At 47.7% G+C, this 23,126-nt stretch overlaps 1 protein-coding gene across 1 annotated transcript; it reads right to left on the bottom strand.

The window, feature by feature from the left end:
* Positions 1–1,905: 1,905 nt before the first annotated feature.
* On the bottom strand, positions 1,906–21,947 carry NUDT3 (nudix hydrolase 3). Its single transcript, XM_042891043.1, has 5 exons — positions 21,778–21,947; positions 11,406–11,516; positions 3,787–3,831; positions 3,066–3,150; positions 1,906–2,475 (listed from the first exon to the last, which is right to left on the bottom strand). Exons 1-5 carry the CDS (start codon positions 21,874–21,876, stop codon positions 2,306–2,308), a joined length of 510 nt encoding a protein of 169 aa, XP_042746977.1. The 5' UTR covers positions 21,877–21,947; the 3' UTR covers positions 1,906–2,305.
* Between the last annotated feature and the right edge of the window lie 1,179 nt (positions 21,948–23,126).

Here is a 23,126-nt window from a genome sequence, read left to right as displayed (position 1 = left end):
TCATGCCACATTAGAACACTTTCTTGGCACAATTTATTTTTCTGACCCAAACAAATAAGCCATTAGCAAGTCATTAACAATTTTCTACCCTAAATTGTCAGTTTAACAGCCCTGTAAAAACATTTTTTAGTTTATAAACAAAAAGTGTGCATGCTGTTGATATTAAAACTGCAATTACTCTTTCAGGAGTACCAGCTGTTTTGTTGCAAAGCATTCTCCACACACTGATCCGTACAGTACGACAAGAGCTCAGCTGAAGGCAGTAGGTGGCTGTATTTGGTGCCACTCAGGGCTCGGTAACAGCAGGCTGCTGCAATCCTTGTACACTCCCCAAGGCAAGACTGGAGCCCTTGTGAGAGTTTGGTTCAGACAGAGAGCAGGACAGCATTGTACATTCGTCTCTAAGTTGAAGTGAACTGAACTGGTGTAATTCAGGCTCCATTCCAGGCTACTCCTTGAATAATGCCTCTCAGCTTTTTCTTATGCGTGGTTTTTCATGTCAGCAATCGCTGGCACTGCTCTTGGCCTGGCTACCCCACATCGATGAAAGCAGGGGGAACAAGTACAGGAACAGAATAGGATCTGAAAATGAACAGCTTCTTGCCAAAGCAGCAAGGATACCATTCCCCCTTGTCCCAAGCTCCATGGATATTTCCATCAGATTTTCATATGTTAAGTGCTTCTTGGGAAGAGAGAAAACTCCGAACAGTGAGTATTTATTAGAATATTTTTTGTTAAATAAAGAGGAAAAAAAAAAAAAAAAAAAAAAAAGAGTACTGCAGATTTAATTTCACATCTTGGCTATGTTCTGACAAAAGAGAAGTTACTGAATTCAGCAACTGCTTCTTGTCCCAAGCCAGGGATTAATTAATGCCCCTCCCAAAAGTTGTACCTGTCCCAACCCACCCCCAGCCCCAACCCTTCCCATTTTATTTCCCAACTAGACAACACTGTTGGCAAATCAAGACAGCATGAAACTTACATCAAGAAAAACAGAACAACAACAAAAAAAAAGTGAAGCGTGCCAACACATCAGGGAAGCCGTCCTACCAACAGTGCGCTCCTCCAACCAGCAACTCAGCTCAGGAGTCAGCTGTACCTTTCATGGAGGACAGCTTAAACATTCTGAATGTGCTCCATGGTGCAACTGCAAGTGCTGCGGAACCACAGGACAAGAGATTGAACACCTGAATTTTTCCCCCTGGGCTTCTTCTCAGGGATATTCGTGGTCATCCAGCCAAGGGTCGGCGCAGCAACACTCACTAAGTACAATCCGATGCTTCAGCACAAGTTAGGATATCCAGTTCAGCACGGTATAAGGCATGTGGACAAGAAGAGACATCAGCAGAATGCAGCAGGATCAGCAGAACAGCATTGGTGATTGACACTCCAGTTTGCCAGACTTTGAGCCCCCTCTGAATCCCCACCACAGACGTTTTGTTTCCTACCGTAGCGTTTCTGAGGCTACTTATTTTTGGCCAAGCCCTAAAAGACCAACTCTTTTTTGTTTGTTTGTTTCATTTTGATGTGAAAAGCAGAAACGGCGGCAGAAGCTGCAGGAGAAGCAACTGAGCAGCAGGGATGTCTGCAGGTGATCAAAACTCTGCCCTCAACTTCAAGAGTCACTGCACCAAATGGGGAGTTGCTGAATGGGGAGTAAACTGGCCCAGCCACTAGCACTGTCACAGAACGTGTATTGTTAGAGAAAAAAAAACAGAACAAAAGGCAAACAGATTAATTATGAACCCTTCTTTTCAAAGCAGACCAGGATTAAAAAAAAATTAAAATGTTAGATTCTCCATCTAACAAAAAAAAAAATGTTGTTTATATACATGTGCTGAAAGTGACCGCCACGCAGGTCCAAACAGCACCTTACAGTACAGACTAAGACTTAAAGAGCTGATCTCACATTTGAAGTCTTTTAATTAAAAAAAAAAAAAGTGGCTATGGCTGGGATGACACAAATGGGACACTTCAGAACACAAGGCAGAGGCAAAACGGGCAGCCTCGCTCGCCAGGCAATGGAAGCGGTGTAATGGGAAAGGGGCACTTCATGCACAAAATGTATCTTACAAAATACATATCCAAAAAAAGCAAAAAACAACAACAACAACGAAAAAAAAAAAGCCAACAACAACAAAAAAAAATCCCACCTTGCACTAAATTGCAGCACTCTTAACACTTGCTCTGCCACAGGCTGCTGCCCATGCCTTGTTTGATAGAGGAGGCATGTGAAAAAGGGGAGGGGGGGGGAATCCATGTTTCAGTCTGTTTTTCAAAATCTCTCTCACAGGGACGTCCTCAGTCATCTGATGTCAGACACAGAGCCCTCAGAGTACGTCGTGGTCATGACTGGAGTGCCGTTGTTTGCCAAGCAGCCTTGCCTCAAGGTTTCAAAATACGAGGCCTGCACCGGTTTGTGATACTGCAGAACTTTGATGGCATCTTCTATCTTAAACCATTCCCTTTTCCTTCCTGCAGGCAAAAAAGAAAGATCAGTAGGTGCAGCAAAATGATGTTACCTTTCTATGTTTAAGAAAGAATTAGCTTTCAGCCATGTGCACATGCTGCAAGAACAGCTGCAGCCTGTAACACAGCAGCAGTGCAGAAGACACCAGGATGCACTTGCTGTTCAAGTCAGAAATCATTTTAGGACGATCCACAGCACTTCAACCACAAGCCAGTTTTGGTGAACTGGCAAGTGAACTCAGTGCTCGTTCCCTGCTCTTCCAGTAAAGGCAGAAAGGACACAGCCTAAGGAGATCAGCTCACAGGTGCCACAGTGCTATTGGCAAACACTGTGAGGAACAACTCATTTTCATTTATGAACCTGATTTAAATGCAAAGATTTCAAAAGAAAATAGAGAATGATTAATCCACACTGCCCACATACATTTCCTTCTAATTTTAGGAAGGAAAGCTCTTCATGCTCTGTGCTTGGTGCAGGAATTAAACACAGCACTGCTGTACAGGCAGCTGCATGGCTGAAATGAGTTCTCCCAGGCCACAGAGCCAACTATTTGATCACCATTCTTTTTTTTTTCCCCCCAAGCAACCAAACTTACCAATATTGACAGAGTCCTCCCAGTCTTCCAACACTTCTGTGACAATCAGTACGTAAACATATGTCCTGTGTTTCCTGTCCCGATTCTGGAAGGCAAAGTGAACAGAGCAATGACAAAGTGAGCAGAGGAGGAAAGGCAGCGGGCAAGCAGCCACAAGTAGTGTGCTGCAGCTGGGATGCTATGGTGCTTGATGGGCTGCTTTCCTCACTTAACAATACTGCATCTTAAATGAAAGGTCTGGAAGTACCTGCAGGGGCAGCAAGACAAGAAAAATATTCTGGTTCCTAAAGTGTGAAACAGTTTCTCTGTGGTACCCCCTGCCCACACATCTCAGTGCCCCTGTGTTTCTGCCCTCCTGCTGGGGGCACTCACACCTCTCCACATCACTTTGGGAAATGGTTACAGTGCTGCTCATGACTGGTTGGTGTTTTGGGGGCACCAAGGAAGGGATGAAGGCACTGAGGAGATTCAGTGTTGTGCTGGCTTGCCACTGCTAACACCAAATGGAGCAGAAATCACTGGTGAGCAATGCCACCAAAAAGATCAGCATATACACACACACACACACATATATATATATATATTAATTAAATGAGGAACTTTGAGCCTTTCTTCAAACACGTCACCCACCTTACTTCCCAACAAACTGGGAAGTGACTATTGCTCCAAGAGGATTTTATTCTACCAAACTTTCCAGCCCCAAACTGTGTCTGAAACTTACCTCAAAAATTCCCACCAATCTTCCTAACGTCCCTTTCACTCCAGCCTAGAAAAGGTGAAAGGAAAAAAAGAAAGGCTTTAACAACAGGTCAGTACACATTTCCTCATTCGCTGTGCAGGAGCAGCTCCTTTATAACAAGAAGCAAGTGCTGTAATTCAGCTAATGGTCACAAAATAAATTATACAAATGTTTTGTGAGCTCCAACCATGCATGCATTCCCAGCATTTCTTCCCTTCTTTTTCTGTACTCAAATATTTTCTGTTTCTTAATTCAATCTGAAGAAAAAACGAAAAATGATTCTTTACTAATTGCACATCAATACACCCTGAATTCCTACCAGAACCTTCTCTAAAGGTTGTTGCAGCCTGAGCACGGCTAAAAATCACCTTGGGGCTCAGCAGTTTTACCTTTTTAGAATTACAGCTTAAGAAAATAACTTCAAAGCACGAGTCAGACATCCTCACAGCACCAAAGCAACCTGACATCTCTGAGGCATTTCAGGGATGTCCTCCATCCGTTTGAAGCAAGCTACAGCAAACAGCAAACACCACCCGAGTTGTAACGTGGCCTCATGGCCTCCGCAACACGAACAGGAGTGTCTGTGATACAGCACAAAGCACAGGCGCACATCGAAGGAGGATTTCTGAATCAAAGGCCGGGACAAAGAGGAGAGATCTAAGCAGCAGCTGCGCCTTCCACACCGAGCTTCCACCTCCACCTGCTTGCTGTTCGTACGTCCACACGCTGCTGGGGCTCAGACACATCCTCCAAGCGAATGCAAAATGCCACCCCACTCTCCTGCCCCCAGAGCCCTCCTCCTCCCATAACAGATGCTCCTTTTTACTGTGAATGATTGGAATTCAAGTGCTACAGATGAGATGGGACTTTGCTTTGTGACTCAATTGGGGTGAAACAACACAGAGCATGGCCCACAACCCAGCCACGTTTGGAAGGCAAACTGAGCTGCCAACCCTGGCAGCTGGAGCACATGGTGAGCAGTGCAGGAAAGGAGTACCTCTGTTCCTGCAGCACCAACCCCCAGCCTGAGTTAGCCAGGCTCAGGGTTTCTATAGGGAAAGGTATTCAGGAGAGGGGAGTTACATATTTAAATGCTTAATAGTTACACAAACTCTCTGTCCTGAGCAGCTGGGATACCGTTCTGTGTTTGTTCAGCTACTACTCTGTTGCTGGAGTCACATGCTTTTGGAAAGGAGGACCTCTCGTTAATTAGGAGCCAAGTGCTTCAGTTCCCAGCTCATACTGAACCAAAACAGTCAGAGCAAACACCACTGCTGCCCCAAAGGAACCAAGGGCTTTATAGCTCCCACCACCCCAAGCTACCCCTGAAACCCACATTCTTTCCATCACACACTCTCTGAGCTTGACTAATAGGAAGCAGCGTTTCAATTCAAACCCCTACACTGGTTTGGATATGAAATTTATTGTCCCATCAGTATTTCTGACATTCTGGCTGGCCCATAGGTGGGTCACTGGCTATGAACCACAGAGCTATTTCTGGAGTCAAAGAGCAATTCCACGAAGGTCACCGTTCGCATGCATGCACTCAGCATGGCAAGCACAGAGAACTCAGGCTGACCTTTGCAGATGAGCAGTGCTACCTCATCTGAAGAGCTGCTACTAATGGCTCTCAGGAGTGAACCAGACAGCAAACACTTCGAAAGGATCTCATTCCAAGGAGGAAACTCCTTTGGCAATCTCAAATGGTGGCTTTGTTTTATTTAGATAAGCAGCCCTATCATTCAGCCAGCAGGAATGAGGCGAAGGACAGAAGGCTTCCATGTTCACAACATAAATACGTCCAAAGATTAAGTGCAATCAAATGGGAAAGGTAAATCAAGGTTTTAAGCCAATTTTCTCCACCTGCTCCTGGAGGAGATTACTGAATGACTGCTCTCCTTCCCTACCTGCAGAGGCACTGAATGGAGAGCCAGGGCTGTTCTTGTCTGCTCTCCAACCTGACTGAGAACAAATACATCTCCGATCAGCCACACAGACTGGAAACTAAGCAAGAGCTCTGCACTGCCAAGCAGCCTATGCCCAGCTCTGACAGCATGCTTGCACTAGCACAGGCAGGCACGGGGCCCTTCCTTTTGTTCTGGTGAAGCAAAGAGGTATCCAAAGCAACAGTCTACAAACCGACATCCTTCTCTACTCAGCCTGGACTTACTCATCCAAATGGCACAAAACCGTGACTCCAAGCAAAGGTGCTGTAGGAAAACCACACTGAATTATTGTCAGGCAACTGAAAGGAGCGCCGAGGCTTCCTTTGTCTGTGAGTTTATCACATGCAAATGGTGATAGGAGTGCTGTGATTCAGTCAAACATTAGGCTGGCCATAACCAAAGTGAGAAATGGTAAAGCCTTGAAGATTGCAAAGGACATCGACCGGGAAATCTTTCAGTCCAATGACTCTCACCCAACTTTACAGGTGCTGTAAACAGTGACACCACAGTAAAATACCTTAGCTGCTACCCTCAGCAAAGAAGGCTCAGTCATAACAGAACTTCTGGGCTCCTCTTAGGGCTTCTATGGGGAGCAAGCCCTCTGCACTTCCCCCCTGATCCCTGCTGCACGTCGATGAGCATTTTCTTGGAAAGCCAGAGCCCAGCCACAGGCTCACCCAGGACTGGCGCTGGATCTAAGCCTTAATTTGCACCAGATGACTCCGGAATTTTCTCCTTGGTAGTAACTGGATTGAGAACCGCGGGCTGCAGCAGGGTGTCTGGCAGCAGCACCACGAGTTATTTGGGCATGTGTTCCCCCCCCCCCCCCCAGGCATTAGCAGTGCTGCAACCCCCAGAGCACACACCTGCACAAGGAGGGCACTACAAAACCCATCATCTGTAGACAGAGAAGCCCCAGCACTGTGCTCCATCTGCAGGGGTGAGAGCTCAACTCCACTGAGCAGCAGTGCTCCCCAGGCAAGGGCGGCCAGCAGGCTGGCATTCAGGCTCCTCATTCTCTGCTCCATGCATCCAGCAGACCCAAACCAGTTTGCAATGCCTAAGGTGGTCCTAGCTGGAAGGCAGCCTTAGCAGGAGCGTATCCCTACGCACAGCTGCCCCAAACCAGCACATGGCAGGGATGGGCTGGGCACGCAGGACAAGCAACCAAAATGGGGAGGAAATGAAGTTTTACCAACTCTGCTGCTCATGGAACAACTTGTTTGAATGAAGAAAAATTATCGAAGACATCCAAGAACAGCAGGTTCAGGTTTCAAAGCTGAAAATAAGTTCGGGTCAAATGCAAAAAGCAGCCTGCAGCAACACCATCTGTTCCTAGGGACAGCTTTTATTTCCTTCCATCTGAGCTAAGGAAAATGTGGGTTGGAATTTCAGCTATTTTACTTTGCTCTATTAGGCTCAAAGCCTGCATCTACTATAGGTTACTGCTGGGCAAGAGGACTGTGGTAAAACACCCAGATCTCTAATGCTTGCAGTACTGAAGGCAGTAAATCACACCCATAAGGGCTGCTAGCTTAGACAAGTTCTGAAGACACCAATTATACAGCAGCTAGGCAAATTTTCTTGCTGCCTTCACTGCGTCTCAGAGAGGGTTATATTTAACTAATTCTTTCCTGCATTACAACTGATGCACACCTCTGCATATGGTTATAAAATACCAGAGTAAAGAATTTCCACGCATTACACTCATTTATATATGAGTTTTGAGTACGTAAGGTGATACATGGCAGTGAAGCTGATCTGCTATTTGCACAGAGCATTACTAAAAGTATGAAGAGCTCACAGCTATCACACCTCATTCATTCACAACCCCTGCCATGATATTTCAGATAAAACACAGGGCTTCCTATGCTGGCACTGAAAGACATCGTTATTTGTATCCTAAATCACACACAGAACACATGAAACTGAAAAGACTGCTCATAAGCCATCCTTGGGAGGGAAACTACTGTCCAGCAATCAGATCAAAGTGCTGTGAGATGGACAATTTCTGATACCAGCATCCATTGTCTGTTTGATCACAGACAAAGCACAGCTTATCTTTCTTTTGCTCCCCATGAAGAAAGCACGACCAACACTTGTGTAATTTTATACAACTTGACATTTACTCAGTATTTAAAGGTCAGGATGTGAAAGATGCTATAAGTGCAGAATTAAATGCCTTTGGGTTTAACAGATGAATGTGGAGGCTTTCTTCAAAGTCACTCCATAATAAGTTTAATTTAAGGCAGCTATTTCTAAAACATGTTCTTCACCAGTTGCTCACACCCATGAAAAGCCCTTATTCCCAACATGACATTCATTTTGAGGAGAGAATGCAACAGCAGAGAGAAACTAAATCCAAGAAGGAAGAAGCCAAGAACACGCTATGCTGGTGATGATCAGTACTTTAGAAGGCCATGTAATTTTTCTAAAGGGGAACCTGAGAACACACCTGGAGCACACAGCTGTGTGGGCGACTGGCTGCAGTGTGCCAGAAGGGTAGATGGTGATAGGATAAGGGGGAATGGTTTTAAACTGCGACAGGGGGGTTTAGGCTGGATATTAGGAAGAAGTTTTTCACCCAGAGGGTGGTGAGGCACTGGAACAGGCTGCCCAAGGAGGCTGTGGATGCCCCATCCCTGCAGGCATCCGAGGCCAGGCTGGATGTGGCTCTGGGCAGCCTGGGCTGCTGGTTGGCGACCTGCATACAGCAGGGGGTTGGAACTGGATGAGCACTGTGCTCCTTTGCAACCCAGGCCATGCTGTGATCATTCCATGATAAGTGAGGGGCTGGCCCTGAAGGATGGCTCTCCCTCAGAGCTGGAGCGCTCATCTGCTGCACTCTGCCTGCAGAGCTCCGTCACTTCGCATTGCATACAGACAGCTGTAAGCGTGACAAGTGTTGGTACCTGTCTGCTTTAATACATCTGCTGGGACAGATTAATATGGAGAGTCCTTATGTAAACTAGGACAAGGACTTGAACTCAAACGGGGACAAAGGGATGGCAGATCTCACTCGATCAACGCCTCGTTTTCCTAAGAGCCCTTCTGAAATGCTGAAAACTGGAAAGGGGGAGAAGTCTGATTGCTCAAACACATCGATGATGGAATTAAAACACAGAATGCACAAGTTACAATTCTTCATTTAGGGAAGCATGTTTTAAAAAGAAAATGCATACCATGCAAAAAAAAAATGACTGAGTTGAGAAAAACCAGTCCATTGTCATCTACAGAGACCACAACTGAAGGGGACTGAGTCCTTCCAGCTCTTCCAACTGGCTCTTATTAAAAAGGAAAAGGCATACCAACATCAGCAAATGCAAGTCTGCAAATTCCCTCCATCACTGCTCAGCACACAAGCCACCTTCCTGCAGGATAACCACTGCTGTGTGCATACAGCACAGGAACACTGGGTTTTCTCTCTCCTGATGCAGGCAGTGGGAGCTGCTCAGCCGACCTGCTGGCCTCTCCGTGACCTGTCTCAGGAGAGGAGCAAAGGCAGCAAACCTGCACACAAAGCAGCCTCAGCTGCAACCCACCCAAACACACACACATACACAGAAAAAGCTGAAATTCACATGAAAGGATGAACAAGGATTAGCAGCCTAATTCTCACCAGCAAGTTCCAGCTAGCACTGCTAGCACGCACACCAGCTGCCCAGCAAGCAGCCTCCTAAAACACTGCCCCTGCCAGATGAGCAGTGGAGGCTGCACAAGTCCTTTACAGCACGAGCGTAGCAAACACTTCCCTCTCACAGGCACATTCCCCAGCAACATTTTACAGTAAACAGCTCACCCAGCCCAAGGCAGCTGATATACATTCTAATTTGGTGTACATACTGCGAGCAGAGCACAGGAACACAAACAGGTTTGAGGAAGGCCTTATAAGCCTACGAGCTGCCCTGTGTTTTTCAGCTGGTCTGACCACACACCGCAGGAGTGCTCAGGTAATTCTATCCGCACGGCGGGCCTGCAGGAGAGCCTTCACCCCAGCAGCCTCCCGCTGCACGGCACCAACAGGACAGGCTGTGGCAGAGGTCAGCACCTCTGCTAGGCACCCTGCAGCTTTCTGAGCTCGCTGTGCTCAGTGTTTGTTGAGCAGCATTTGAGCACATAGGTGGTTTGCTGGGAATGACTCAACCCTGCCAGGCTGCCACAGTTTGAATTACACCCTCATTCGGCACCAGTCCACGTGAGAGAGGGAACACCAGCTGAGTGAGAGGGGATTATCTCAGCCAGCCCAAACCAGTTCCTTCTCTGCAGATTGAGTCCATGCCAAGGCTTCCTTTCAACCACTGAGATGTCATGGAAAGAGAGCAACTCTTCCAAGCTTCGCTGCCTGAGAGAGGGACGGTCGATACAGATTTATTTTAGGGGTTTGAAAGGCGAAGCCATGCATCTCCTGAATGAACCTTTGACTTCTGTATCAAATAACTTCATAATTAATAATGATTAGGTTGTGAAGCAGGACTCTGTAGCTAAAAATATTCCCGTTGTTCTGGTTAAACTCACTTTGGCTTGTATTTGAAAGATTAACGAGTTCCTAAAAAAGCAAGAGCTGTACTACAGGCTGGAAACAAAATTCGCAAGCAGCAATCCCCAGCACTAGAGAGACCTAAAAAAAAAGTTCACTGCATAATCCTTCATATCCTTCTGATAAACTGATAGATTATAAAATGTCCAAAGAGAAATACACAACAGTGACAGGCATTTCCAAATACTTAGGGGAAAAAAAACCCTTAATATACAAGACAATTAAACAGAGCAACCAGTGGAGAAGCTTCCTCCCAACGGCCCCCAATTAGCTCTTCGTTTCTGTTCTGTAGCACAAAGATTCATAAACCTCTTGAAAGCATTTTAATCCTGCCTTATGTAACTATGGACCTACTTGGTCATCCATATGTAATCATTTAATCATTTCTGAAGCCAAGCATCTCTGCTATTCAGTAATATTCAGAAGTGAGTCCTAAAGACAAATTCTACATGCGATGTAGTCAATTACCATTTGCTGACTTTAAATTCCTTTAATTAAATATGAAAAATAGCTCCTCCAGCTTCAATAGAAAAGCATGCCTTCTCCACACAGGTCATTCTGTGTGCTGCTGTTTGCCTCCCTTTCTGAAACAGCTCCAACTTAAAAACATGAACACGTCACAGCTCTGTTCTCGTAACTCTTGCCACCAAATTCTGGTATTCATATAAAGCTCAAAACGTGTAGCAAGCCAAAACTTATTGAAACTGCTATCTTTGAGGTAGGGTCTGGTGCACTCCATTATTGCATTAATGCACTCCATTATTAGGCAGCTCCACAAAAGCACTGCTGTTTTTTAAAGTTCTCTTAGGAAAGTGTACAACAAAGAAAGAAAAAAGGAGGGTATCATTGCATTGAAGTGATTATAGCTTAAATTTAACTATTTTCAGGTAAGGCTGCGAAGAAGTTCATTCCAAATGGAAGCCTTAATTATCACAGAATCCTTAGAGCTGGAACGGATCTCGGAGGGCCATCTAGTCCACCACATTCCTTCATTTCGGGCCCTGGTTCCCCCATACACACAACGCAGGTACCGCACTGCCCACGGATTTCTCTTCACCTGCAGGAAAAGAAGCTGGAGCTACGAAAGCCCCCCGAGCTCCTGCTCTGTAAGCACTCACCTCTTCGCAGACTTCTCGCACAGCAGCCACGTTGGGCTCCTCCTCGGGCTCCATGCCGCCCCCAGGGACGATCCATCGATCCGGATGACGACTACTGCTAACCAGCAGCACCTGAGGAGAACGGAGCACAGCACATGCATGAACACACAGCGGTGCTGCTGCTTAGAGCCCAGCTGAAAGAGGGAATTTGTCTTTGCACCTCACGCACCTCCAAACATGACCAATGCAATGTGAGCTCCTGAAAACACTTTGCTTTTTCCAGCATGGTCTCATTAGCCCAGTGCAAGCAGCAGTGCCGACTGCGTGATCAACAACACCAAGGCCCTCCAAATTATTTCAACCATCACCTTCTTGCTCCTCTTGAGCACTGAAGAACAAATTAAGCCTCTGCATACCGAAACAACAATTTGCTATGTGATACAGCATCACAATGTTTACACTGTAAGAGTCCAATGCTGTCCTCGCTGTCACTACAGCCTCGGCTGCTTGGGATATCTGTCATGCAACAACACAAAACGGCAGAGAAGCTGCTCAGCTCCTCCACCCTGTGCAGCTCAACTCCACCAGGACCTTCAGCCTTGATTGCTTCTGCAGTCATGGCGATGGTGTGCACAGGTCAGGTAACTGGCCACCAAAAAAACTGATGTGAAATTGTTTCAACAAAGATTTGCAATTCCCTGTTTGCCTCTCCTGCAGCAATCACCAGGGAGCTCAGCTCTGGGGCCAGCACTCGGTTACCTCGGGTTTGGATGAGGTTGCCCAAAGGGATGTGCCAGCAAAATATAAGCTTGTAATTAACCACCTAAAAGCCCCACAAGAAGGCTGCACAGATGGACAGACTTTTTGTGGGAGTTTTTCCTCGAATGTTTTATTCCAAAGTAATTCTGCTCTGCACAGTTGGGTTCAGCCTCATTGTTAGACTTCTTGCTGTCTTTTGGAGACAAGAAGCTCACTAACAACCTCAGTTGGATGAAAATTCCCCAAAGAAAACTGAGACGCTGGGCTTATGAAACCTATTTGTGATACATCCATGAGCAGGGATGGAAACTAAAAACAAAACTAATACTGTTTTTCAGCTCTCTAAACAAAGCTCGTTCATTAGAGTCATCATGCTATACTTCATCATTTCACTGGCACAAAGCTCAGAGCCAAAGCAACTTGCTCCAGAAAGTTTCCAGCATACCAGTCCAATTAGGTTACAGGCCAGTCATAACTGTTTCAACCAGATATCCTGTAGTTAAACTGAGCAAGACGCTAAAATCCAAGGCTTTACTGTGTAAATGTTGACCTACAAGTGTGAGAAATGAAAATCATGAGAAGATTTGCACTGATTTTCAGGAACCAACCTACCTACAGACCTCCAAATTACACTTCTGAGACAAAAACAAGCTTAGGAGTTGGGGTTTTGCAGTACTTTTCTATTTTGGAAGCTCTCACCTGCCAGCCAACCACCCTGCAAAGAGATTTTTTTCCTTTTTGGGGCCATCCAGGCAGTTGCCCAGCAATGAGGGCAGCCCATGGACTGGAACACACCAGGTGTGAACGTGGATCGTTTGCAGGCTCCAAACAGCAGCTCTCCAACCAGGAGCAGCAAAGCTTAAAGCAGAAACTGAAGAGGGGTCACAACGAACCTTTTGGCAACTGCTGGCCTAACCTTTCCTAAGTTTGGAACTCAACTCTGTGTTCTCAAGTGTCAGAATGCCCCTGATCAGCAACCTGCTGCGGGTCCTACCAAAGATGATGCCCCAGAGCCTCCTTTTCCTGCTTCACTCTGAGCCCACGTCTCAATCCTGCAATACAGGGAAGCAGCAGCATTTATTGAGCAGTTCCCTTCAAACCCCTGAGCCCTACACGGTCTGTCTATTGAACTGGAAAGGTTAGAATACACCAGGAATGAATGCAGCTGAACAGGCTGCCTTAATTCTGCTGGATCGTTTGGATCGAGGCAATGCTTTACCAGCACCAGTAGGAACTTCTTAGGTGTAAACAACAGTTTTAGTCAAAGTAAATTAACTTCAGCTGGTCTGGCAGTTGAGCATTTTCTAAATAGAATTAGCACGAACAACCTGTGCTGGGAAGGAAAGACCTATCATTCTCACACTTTTATGTAATCAGACTATTTCCTGTTTAATAAAAAGGAAATCCCATCCAGAGAGCGCAGGAAGCGTGCCCTCCAAGGTCGCTCTTTTTGAGCAGCTTTCAACAGGATATTGCTACCAATGAGCTCTCCCCACACAAAGGGCCCAGGTTCACAAGGAGGGTGAGACCTCGTCCTGTTCTAAACCTCACCCATCTGAAAGCTGCACCTCGAGGCACACAGTGCATTCTGAGGCACCCGGTGGAAAGGTCCCTCCAACCCCAACCCCCCATTTGCACAAGGGGCCACGGTCCATCTATCTCACCAACTGCCCCCAAGTCAATAAAAACGCCATCTGCCCAACACAGCAGCAAGTGTTCAGGAGGAGCAGCCTGAATGCTGGCTCCAAGATAACAACCGCATTCCTCAGCAAAAACCTTGCCCCTACAGCTGGCTGGGGGAGCAGCATACCTGGAGATGGGGAGATAGCAGCTGAGCAGGGCTGAGCTCCCTCAACACAGAGATGGAACGGTATTTCTGCCACAACAAGGTCACAATCAATTTCCAACTCGCACTGAAAAGCTACGGACACAGAACGGGAACGACACCTTTATTTTACAACAGAAATGTTACACAACTGCTCATTTAGACTGAGCCTACTGCAGTACAATTCCACAGAAATATGGTGTGTGCTGTTCTTTGAGGTCTACCTGGTGGCTGCGCCCCTAACAGCTACGTTACTGCTTGTGGATCTGTTGCATAAAGTCATCTGTGTATTTCTGTACCACTAAGAGACCTTAATGAAAACATTCATAAGCAGAAAATGCTTATTTCTGAAATCTGCTTAAAAACAGAGAGGAAAGCACCAGATCTCTAGAGCAAAGGCAGCACAAATGGAAGAATGATGTGCTGCTCAGTCACTCGTGCCCCTCGCCCAGCACAAGATATCCTGGATCCACTGTTAATGAAAGACTTTGATAATTACCATAGGCACCTCTGTTAGGATACAACCTAGACTTTTAGGTTTTGTCATTTGCTTTTGTCTGTTTGGTTTTGATTTCATTCAGGCCAAAACACAAAGGCAGGTTTACAGTTCCGTTTCATTCCTGCTGTGTAATTGTTTTAAGAGGGCCCCTGAGGCTCACATCCCACCAGGGACCTCAGGGCAGCCTTTGGAGCCATGCCTCACAGCCTTTTGGGAAAAGCATTTTCAGGTATCGTGTCGCATCACCAAGTTCTGTTTTCCAGGATTTGGATGACAATTATGTCATTTCAAAGCAGGGAAGTGAGCAACACAAGCCGCTCTGGCAGTGCACAAGGCAGCTCAGAAGCAGCTCTCATCCACAATCAACGAAATAAGAGAAAGGTTGGAAAAATAAGCAAAAGTTTAAAGTCTACAGCAGGGGCTCCCACACAGCACGGCACTGATGGTAAGCAAGCTTCAAAGCAGCATGCAGACAAACAAACAGAAAGCTCAGCAGCAGCGGGGCAGCAGGAAGGGCACTGAGATCCAAGGCTGCCCAGCACAGGGCTGGGAGCTGCATGGGAAAAGGGGAAGGAGGCTGCCACCAGGATAAGCCTGGGGGCCCCACACTCACTGCTGACCTTACAGTGGCTTCATTACACACAGATCACATCGCTTCCCCCCCAAAATAACGGCGCTCCGCAAGGCAAAAGCTGCAGGCACACACAGCCGAGCTGCACCTGAGTTAACGGAGCAGATTGAGGCTCAGGTTCTCTCTTGCAATGTTCGATTTAAACAGCAGCCACCCATAAATAAAACAACAGTAGCTGCATTGTAACCACCGTGATTCCTAGAAAGAGGCTCCATGGAAGCATCACAGCAAAGACCAAAAGGGCTGCAGCACGATTAGAAGCTAACCTGCGATGTTATCAGAGCTGCCTACCTGCCAGCCTTCCAGGAAAAGCCTCCCAGCACACATACAGGCAACCAGGCAGGAAAGAGGCAGCAAAGATGGCAAACAGGTGTTCCCAATCCCAACCCCATCCTGCTGCCAGAAACCAGCTTATGGCCGCTGAGACAGCCTTCGTATTTATTTCATGTTTTCTACCAATATAAAGTCACAAAACCAAGAGTTTGCAGAGTGTCTGAAGTGAAAACCTGCCCTCCCCCCAATATTTAAAACTTGTTTCACACTTCAGCATCATTTACTAGAACACAGACTGCAAGGAACCAGCACGTCTCACAGCACTTTCAGGGAGATGGGTGGAGAAGAGGGCCGGCTTCAGTGTCTTCCTCCTGTACAATCTGCCTTTGTTTGAAAGTTTTAATTTAATGGGAGTGTCTGTATTCAGGATTTGGAGGCTCTGGGTTGCCTTATCACCAGCCAGGACACCGTAGGATTATAAAGACCTTTTATGCTTTACCCAAAGTTAACAAATGCTCTCACAACCCCAATATATTTTTACTCAGTGCTTTTATAACAGATAAAACGGGGATCCATCCCACTGCATCAAAGCACCTTGAAGCACTATGGACACAGGGGGTGACAAACTGCTCCTGAGGAGCCATGAGGCACCGCTCCCCACAGCAAAGCCTTGCAGAAACTCTTCCATTCAACACAGCCTCCATTACACCACACCACAAACCACACGCTGTGCCAAATTGCCAACGCTGAACAGCCCAAAGAAGCATGCCAAGGAGCACGGGGCTCGCAGCACAGCTCCTTGTGACCTCTTGCTATTCAGGGCACGTTACAGAGCTAACACAACACATGGCAGCAAGAGCACAGCCTGTGGTGAGCAGGTCACAGCCAGCCCTGCACACTGCAATGCACAACCTCAACAGCAAGCCACCAAACAGCCTGCTCCTGACCATCACAGGAGTTCTGCTTTTCCTCAACAGCATACAGTTTTCTCAGTTGAGCAATGGTTCGGGGCTCAAACACCCACATTCTGCTCTGTGGCATACTTTGATTTAACTTACGATGCCAGGCCTGGAAAACAGAGACAGCAAATGGATGGTGGGAAGCTGGAATCCAGGCTGGATGTGGCTCCGGGCAGCCTGGGCTGCTGGTTGGTGACCCTGCACACAGCAGGGGATTGAAACTGGATGATTATTGTGGTTCTTTTCAACCCAGGCTATTCTATGGAAGGGGAAATCGTTCACCCTACAGGACATGACAAAAGCAAAGCACAAGTCTTGAGAAAGGGGAAAAGAGCTGAGCTGGAAAAGTTCATGCGATTTCAAGCACTTTGATCGCACCTACAGTGTAAGAAGTGTAGGCAAAAAAAGTAAAGAAAATCCTGTTGGTTTTTCGGCTGCTTCTTAGAATAGTGATAATCGATCATCCTGCACCGCACGCCTTCCATACACCACCGCTCACATCACTGGTACTACACATTTCTGGTAACTTTACAGTGGCTGCTCGCTCCCACAGAAGGACGCAGCCACGAGCAGGACTGCGTTTCGGATAACCACAAGAATTATCTGCAAGGCAGAAGGCAGCTGGAGGGGCCGAGCCACGGCCTCAGAAGCAAAAGCACTGATAACAAGGCACTCCCAAAGAGCCTACACCTGACAGCCTTGGTTTGCCTGGCAAAGCCACACGGTGCTCGTACAACTCTCCAAAGACTCCTTCTGCTGGCTTTGGAACTGCCTTTGTAGCAAAGGGAAATGAAGAGTTGGGTCTTTTTCACACAGGCTGAATCACAGAATCGCTCAGGTTGGAAAAGACCTTAAAGATCATCGAGTCTAACCACGATCTAAGCATACCACCCTAACTAATAACCCTCTGCTAAATCATGCCCCTAAATCACGCCCTGAGTGGCTCTGCATGTCAGCAGCTGCATTTGCACACACTTAACTGTTTTATTTAACAAGTTCTATTCATAAAATAAAGCATGTGAGTATCTTAGGGCCATGAAAACGCTTGAGAAGCTTTTCATATACCAGTATTTCCTTCTACCTGTTACGTAAACCTTGTTACACAAGATGAAGTAGCCATCCCAGTCAATAAGGATGAAAACAACATTTGAACCACCTGAAGCATCTTAAAAGAAAGTAAAAACCTCCCCAGTAGGTAGCTGCATCCCTCTGAATTTTACATGTTAACCTGAAATTTCTGAGGACAAGGGGGTGGCGTGCATTATCCACTGCACAGCTACAGGGACACAAACTATGGTACTCACAACATTTGAAAGAGCCTGGGCTGGTCCCTGCAGCCAGGCTCCCAGCTGAAGAACAGACTGCTGCTTCAGGAAACTGAGCGCCTGAGTCACAATTACTGGATATCACAGACAGCCTTTGAATGTTGAAGTTCACTATTTGTTACACAGAACTGTGAGTTCCCTAACTTTGATCTGCCTCAGTTTCTCCAGGAGAACCTGGACAAATCACAAAGGTGATTTACTGTAATTAACAAAACAAAAAACCAACCCACAATGATAAAAACCTGAGAAGGGGACGAAAAGAGCGGCTTCTGCCCAGTCTGCAGGAGACCACAGCCTGGCAATGCCCTCGGCAGTGACAGCACATGGAGAGCAAGGGGAGAAAGGCAAGAAATGCAGGTAAAAACTCTGATCTGACATTAAACACTGAGATAAAAGAGCGTATGCAGAGCTGTTACAAAGAGAAGTCACAGCCATCACTGCTCTTAGGTGCAAGCGCGGGGTTGGAAGGACTCTTCCCTGTGTGCCTCTGAGTTGGTGCAGCCCTTTCCTCGAGTTGCAGGGGAATAAAAACTGAAGCAGTTTTTCAGTTACCCAACAGTTTATGGAGCTTCCAGCGAAATAAGTGAAAATGCAACCATTTTCATCCTGCTGTAGTTTGGGAAAGTACAAGAGACCATGGAACTGCTTACACAGGCTTCCATTACAAAAAGGCACTTCTTAGATAAAAGCTCGGTTTGGTGTAAGAATACCCCCTGCTTTTGGAGAAAACTGGTTATAAGCTCGGCAGAGAGGGCAGAAGCACAAACAGGCCACTTTGGAACTGGCCTGTCTCCCACTGGGGATGTGGCGATGCGTCAGCAGCAGGCAGGGAGAACGTTATTTGGTTTCAACCACAAACCTTTTCTGTAGCTGAAGGGAATGTCAAGAGTTAACCCGAGCCACTGGAACAAGGACTCAGACTCTATTCCACACACAGCACTACGATCATATGATGCCGAGCTCCCTTCCAGGCAGCAAAGTGCTCCAAGTGGTTCCAGCTAATAATATTTTTACATTGAAGCAAACGCACAAAGGACGGCGTAGGAACACTGTGTGATCATCAAGAGTCTACAGTTCACATGTGAAAACTGCTGTACTACACCCCAGTTTCATTCCAAAGTGACCCAGGAGAGGCAAGAAGAGAGCGGTCAGTTTGCATTCAAACTGCTTTCCCCAACTGAGGCCTCGTGGGGCTCCTGAACGTGGCTTTTGGTGACAGCGCTGGCTTGGCACACACAGAACGACAGAGCCAGAGCTCCTACCAGCCTCCGTGTGAAAGTTGTGTTTTCTCACCTTAATTTAGCCTCCATTCGCAATTAAAAAAGACCACGCCGATCCCGGGTGCTATTCTTCCTGAAGCATTTCCTCCAAACGGCTTTAAAGAATACCAGTTGTTAATGAGCTGCTTGTCCTTTCACCAGATACAATGCAGGCATGCTTAAACCTGTAGCTACACCACCGCGGGACTTAAAGCCAAACAGTTGCTTCTTATTTCTGTTAAAATCTAACAGGGATGCTGCCATTAAGCAGGCTTCCATCTGCTCTGTGATGCTGAGAGGTTGCTGACATGTTCTGGAACCTTTTCTCATTCAAACAGCTGGCTACACGCACACAAAAAGCTTGTACTATTTAAGAATAACACAACAGCAATACTGAGACACACCAACAGTGGCAATAAGGAGCGATTTTGGAGGTAACACGAGACTCGGGCTCTCTTGATCTGGGTTCTCTCCTTCTCTGCTTACACTGAACCAGCAAAATATCCAGGGATTTTACTCCATGTGAAAAGATGAGAACAGCAGAGTGCCAGCGCTGGGTGGCTGAAAGGTCCTTTGAAGTCTGTTCACACTCTTAGAATTAATGCCACTGGTTCTCTTGATCTCCCTCCTGCCCTCTGCAGTGCTTTACTGCTTGTGAAACAACACAGAAACAGACTTTCCACGCAGTCCAATTAAGAAACGTATTTTCACTCCGTTTGAGATTCGTGCTTAAACCAATTCTCCCTTTGCAGCTTTTTAAAGAGCTGTGTGACAAAGGCATCTCTTCATGCTTCCAAAGGCATTCCTTGGCTTCTCTCATGTCCAGAAGTGGTAGATTCCAAACACAATACAGAGAAAATGTGCAACCTCAAGCAGCGTAAGGAAAAAATAAATCACTTCAACTGAAGAAGCAAGAAGAATGGCTATACTAAGTCTCCATGCGCGAGTGCAACGCCCAGCCAAAGATGCTCTGTTCTACAATCCCCATTTACTGCTGGGTAACAGACTGGTAAACCTAAAAAATCAGGCTGGTCTGCTCAGTAAGGGAAAGCAGAATTTCTCCTGCTTCTTGCTCACTGACTGTTTGAATGGTGAACTAATCAGGAACTCCAAAGCAGTTCTTTAAACTCATAGTGGGAAGTGAAGGAGAGCTGGGATAGAGAGCAGCTACTGTTTCTTAAGCCCTTAAAAGAAGCCGTAACCAGAAGCAGAAACAAACAATGCTTTGGTACAGCATGCTCCTTTATCAAAGCTTGCCTTTGGCCTTCGTTTTTCAACAGTAAACTTTAAATAGATCTTTACCAACATACTTTGGCTCCGTTCTTTTTCTCCCTGCCCAGAGAGACCCTTTAAAGAGATCTTAATTCCCACTTCAATAAAAGTAATCAATCAATATTTGATAACAACTTTCCTAAACGAATCTGTTGAACGACTCCGCACGGTAGGAACGCCATAGATGGGAAGGCACGACGCAGTTCCAGCTCTCCATTAAACACACAGATATCATCAATAAATCCACTGCTTGAAAGACTGCGTGAGGTCCTCAGGAGACCAATTCAAAATAAAACAAAACCATAGTTCATTAATTTGCCCTTTCTGTGGCTCACAACGAAGCACCAACGTGCGCACGCTTAAGGAAATCAATCTACATCCCACACTGCATCATTAACAAAGCAATTAGTGTGCCTTCATGTCACAGACCAGTGCAGCACACCTGATTTCTCCGGTGTGAGCACTCACGAGGCCAAATGCTAAGAGGGACAAAACTAAAAGGAGCAAAGAGCACTCAGGTGAGAACTCACATTGCCCCAATATACACAGTTCTCCGTGCCTAACGTGGCCTAACAACTGGTTCTTAAGAACTGCCTCCCCAGCTGGGTGAAGTTGCATCAGGAAACTCAGATGCCTTCAACCACACAAGCTGATAAGCCCCAGCATCATTACACAATGTGATTACAGTCTTCTTCATAGTTATCTCAGAGGATCATAAATTTCCTGAAAGTCGGTGGGAAGGCTCAGCTGCAACAAGTTTCTGTTACATTTATTTCAGATCATTCACGCTTGAGATGCTGACACTCTTCACTGTGACAGTGCAACTACAAAGGCTTTGCTAAGCCTCCACCACCACGTTAAATAATAACTGCACAGTATGCTAATTGACTTTCCTCCAGCAAACTGTCTGCATTCCCTTCCGATTTCCTGTAGCTACAAATATGATAATCAGGAGAACAAAGCCTTCAGAACAGCCACTCAGGAGCCAGTCAATGAAGTGAGGTGCGCCTGACTCCCTAATAAGCAAGGAAGACCTGCAGCCTCGTTTGTGCATATTAAAAGGCACATTAAAAGAGAAAACAGCGAAAAAATCCACATCTGAGCAAAGTTCCTCTTTCCACCATCAGCTACAATCCGAGTCCTTGGCAGCACTGCCATTCTCAGAGCACCCAATTTACCTTTAATTCCCACTTCCTCCCCAGCCTCTCTGGACAGCAGCTCCTGGCACTCCCATCAGTCCCCTTTTATCCCCGTTTCTTTTTATAAACCCAAGGTCAGGTTTCCTCTCCCATCTCATGTGATGCTCTGGATTGAAGTTCTGCCAGCCTGGTTTGCTCCAAACCACTGCCAAAGCCTGGCGCTGCTCAGCGAGCCGCTCCACCATCCCTCAGCAAAGAGATAAAGGAGAAAAAAAAAGAAAAAAAGAAAAAAGAAAAAAGAAAAAAAAAGCAACACCCCCCCCCCCGGGGGGGGGGCGAGGGGGAAGGAGAGCCCCAACTTTCCCAGCGTTGAACGAACGCACCCGCGCAGCGCTGCGCACGGGACGGGCAACGCAGGGCAGCAGCCGCCCGCAGCCCGGCCCGGCCCTCACCTCCTCCTCGCTCTCGCTGCGGAAGCACAGACAGGCCGCCCGTTTCTTGTAGCCGTCCCCATCGTAGGTGCGCGTCTGGTTGGACTTGAGCTTCATCATCCTCCGTTCCCAAGGGGCGGCCCGAGGGACGGCGAGGCCTGGAGAGGCGGCGGGGGCGGGCGGGGAAGGAGCCGCCGGGGCTCCCGCGAGGGGCGGGCGGGGAAGGACGGGGGGGACGGAGGGGGACCCGCCTCCCCGCGAGTCTCTTTCTCTGTCGGTCTCTGTGTCCCGCAGGCCGGGAGCCGCCCGCTACGCGCTGCCGCCTTTCGCCCGCCTCATCCCTCCCTTCGCTTCCAGCCGCTCCGCCGCCGCTGCCGGCGCTCCGGCCACCGCCGCCGACGACGACCGCGACGCCATCTTGGGGCACGCTACGCAAACGGCGTAAAGCCGCCTGGCGGGGGAGGGGGCGGCCGCTCCTTGCGGCTGCACGGCGCTCCCGCCACGCAGACGGCGTAGTCCGGCTTCCAGAATCGCTACCCCCCTCCCCGCGGCAGACTCGGACGCCGCCACCACGCCTCCGCCCGACGCCGGCGCGGCGCAGAGCCTTCAAGAATACGGCGGGGGCTGCGTGCCGGGGCGCCCTGACAGCTACGCAAAAGGCGGGGAGGCAGAGCCGGCGCCCAGCGCACATGGCTCCGCTTTGACAGCGGCTCTACGCAAAGCGCGCAGACGCCGGGCGGGGAAGAACGCGCGACTTGCGCAAGTACGGCTTACGCCAGTGGCGGAGCGCGGTCGGGGGGCGCAGAACAAAGGGGCGGGCGGCGGGGCGGGCCGGGGCATGGGGCCCAATGAGGACGCCCTGGGCTCGGCCTCAACCCGAGGGGTTTGGGGTGGTAGAACGGCCCTCAGGGCCGCAGTCAGGCTGGGCTGGGCCCTGCTTTCCCCCTGCCCTGCTCATTTGGAGCTCCCGCGTAGAAATATGTATAAATATTACAAGAAAGCAGGCGGAGATTTCAGAGCCCCGTTGGATCTGGGCAGTGCATTGCACAGCTAGAGCTGCTTTAATGCACATCTGCATTAAATTATTATTGTAGGCTGTGCGTCCCAGCTAAATCCAGTTGTGTAGGACTCAGCAGTTTAGTCGCCATTAGGTTCAGCTCCATCGAGGTGCACAAACTTGACAGGAGGCAGATGGAATGCTTGATTAAAATGAACGTTTGAGGCAGCCTGTCTCTCCCTGCAGCTCTAAGTCCCTCAGATATCAGATCTTAAGAAAATTCACATGCCTACAGTTTGCTCCATCCCTACATGAGGATCGTAAGCAGCTCCTTTCACACTGGGTTCTGTGTTTCTGTATTCTTGATCCTAAG

This window comes from Lagopus leucura, unplaced genomic scaffold, assembly GCF_019238085.1.
Source record: "Lagopus leucura isolate 7727_CA_CO unplaced genomic scaffold, USGS_WTPT01 140-18_obj-0_obj, whole genome shotgun sequence".
Lineage (NCBI taxonomy): Eukaryota > Metazoa > Chordata > Aves > Galliformes > Phasianidae > Lagopus > Lagopus leucura.
This window is presented reverse-complemented; position numbering and strand designations above follow the sequence as displayed.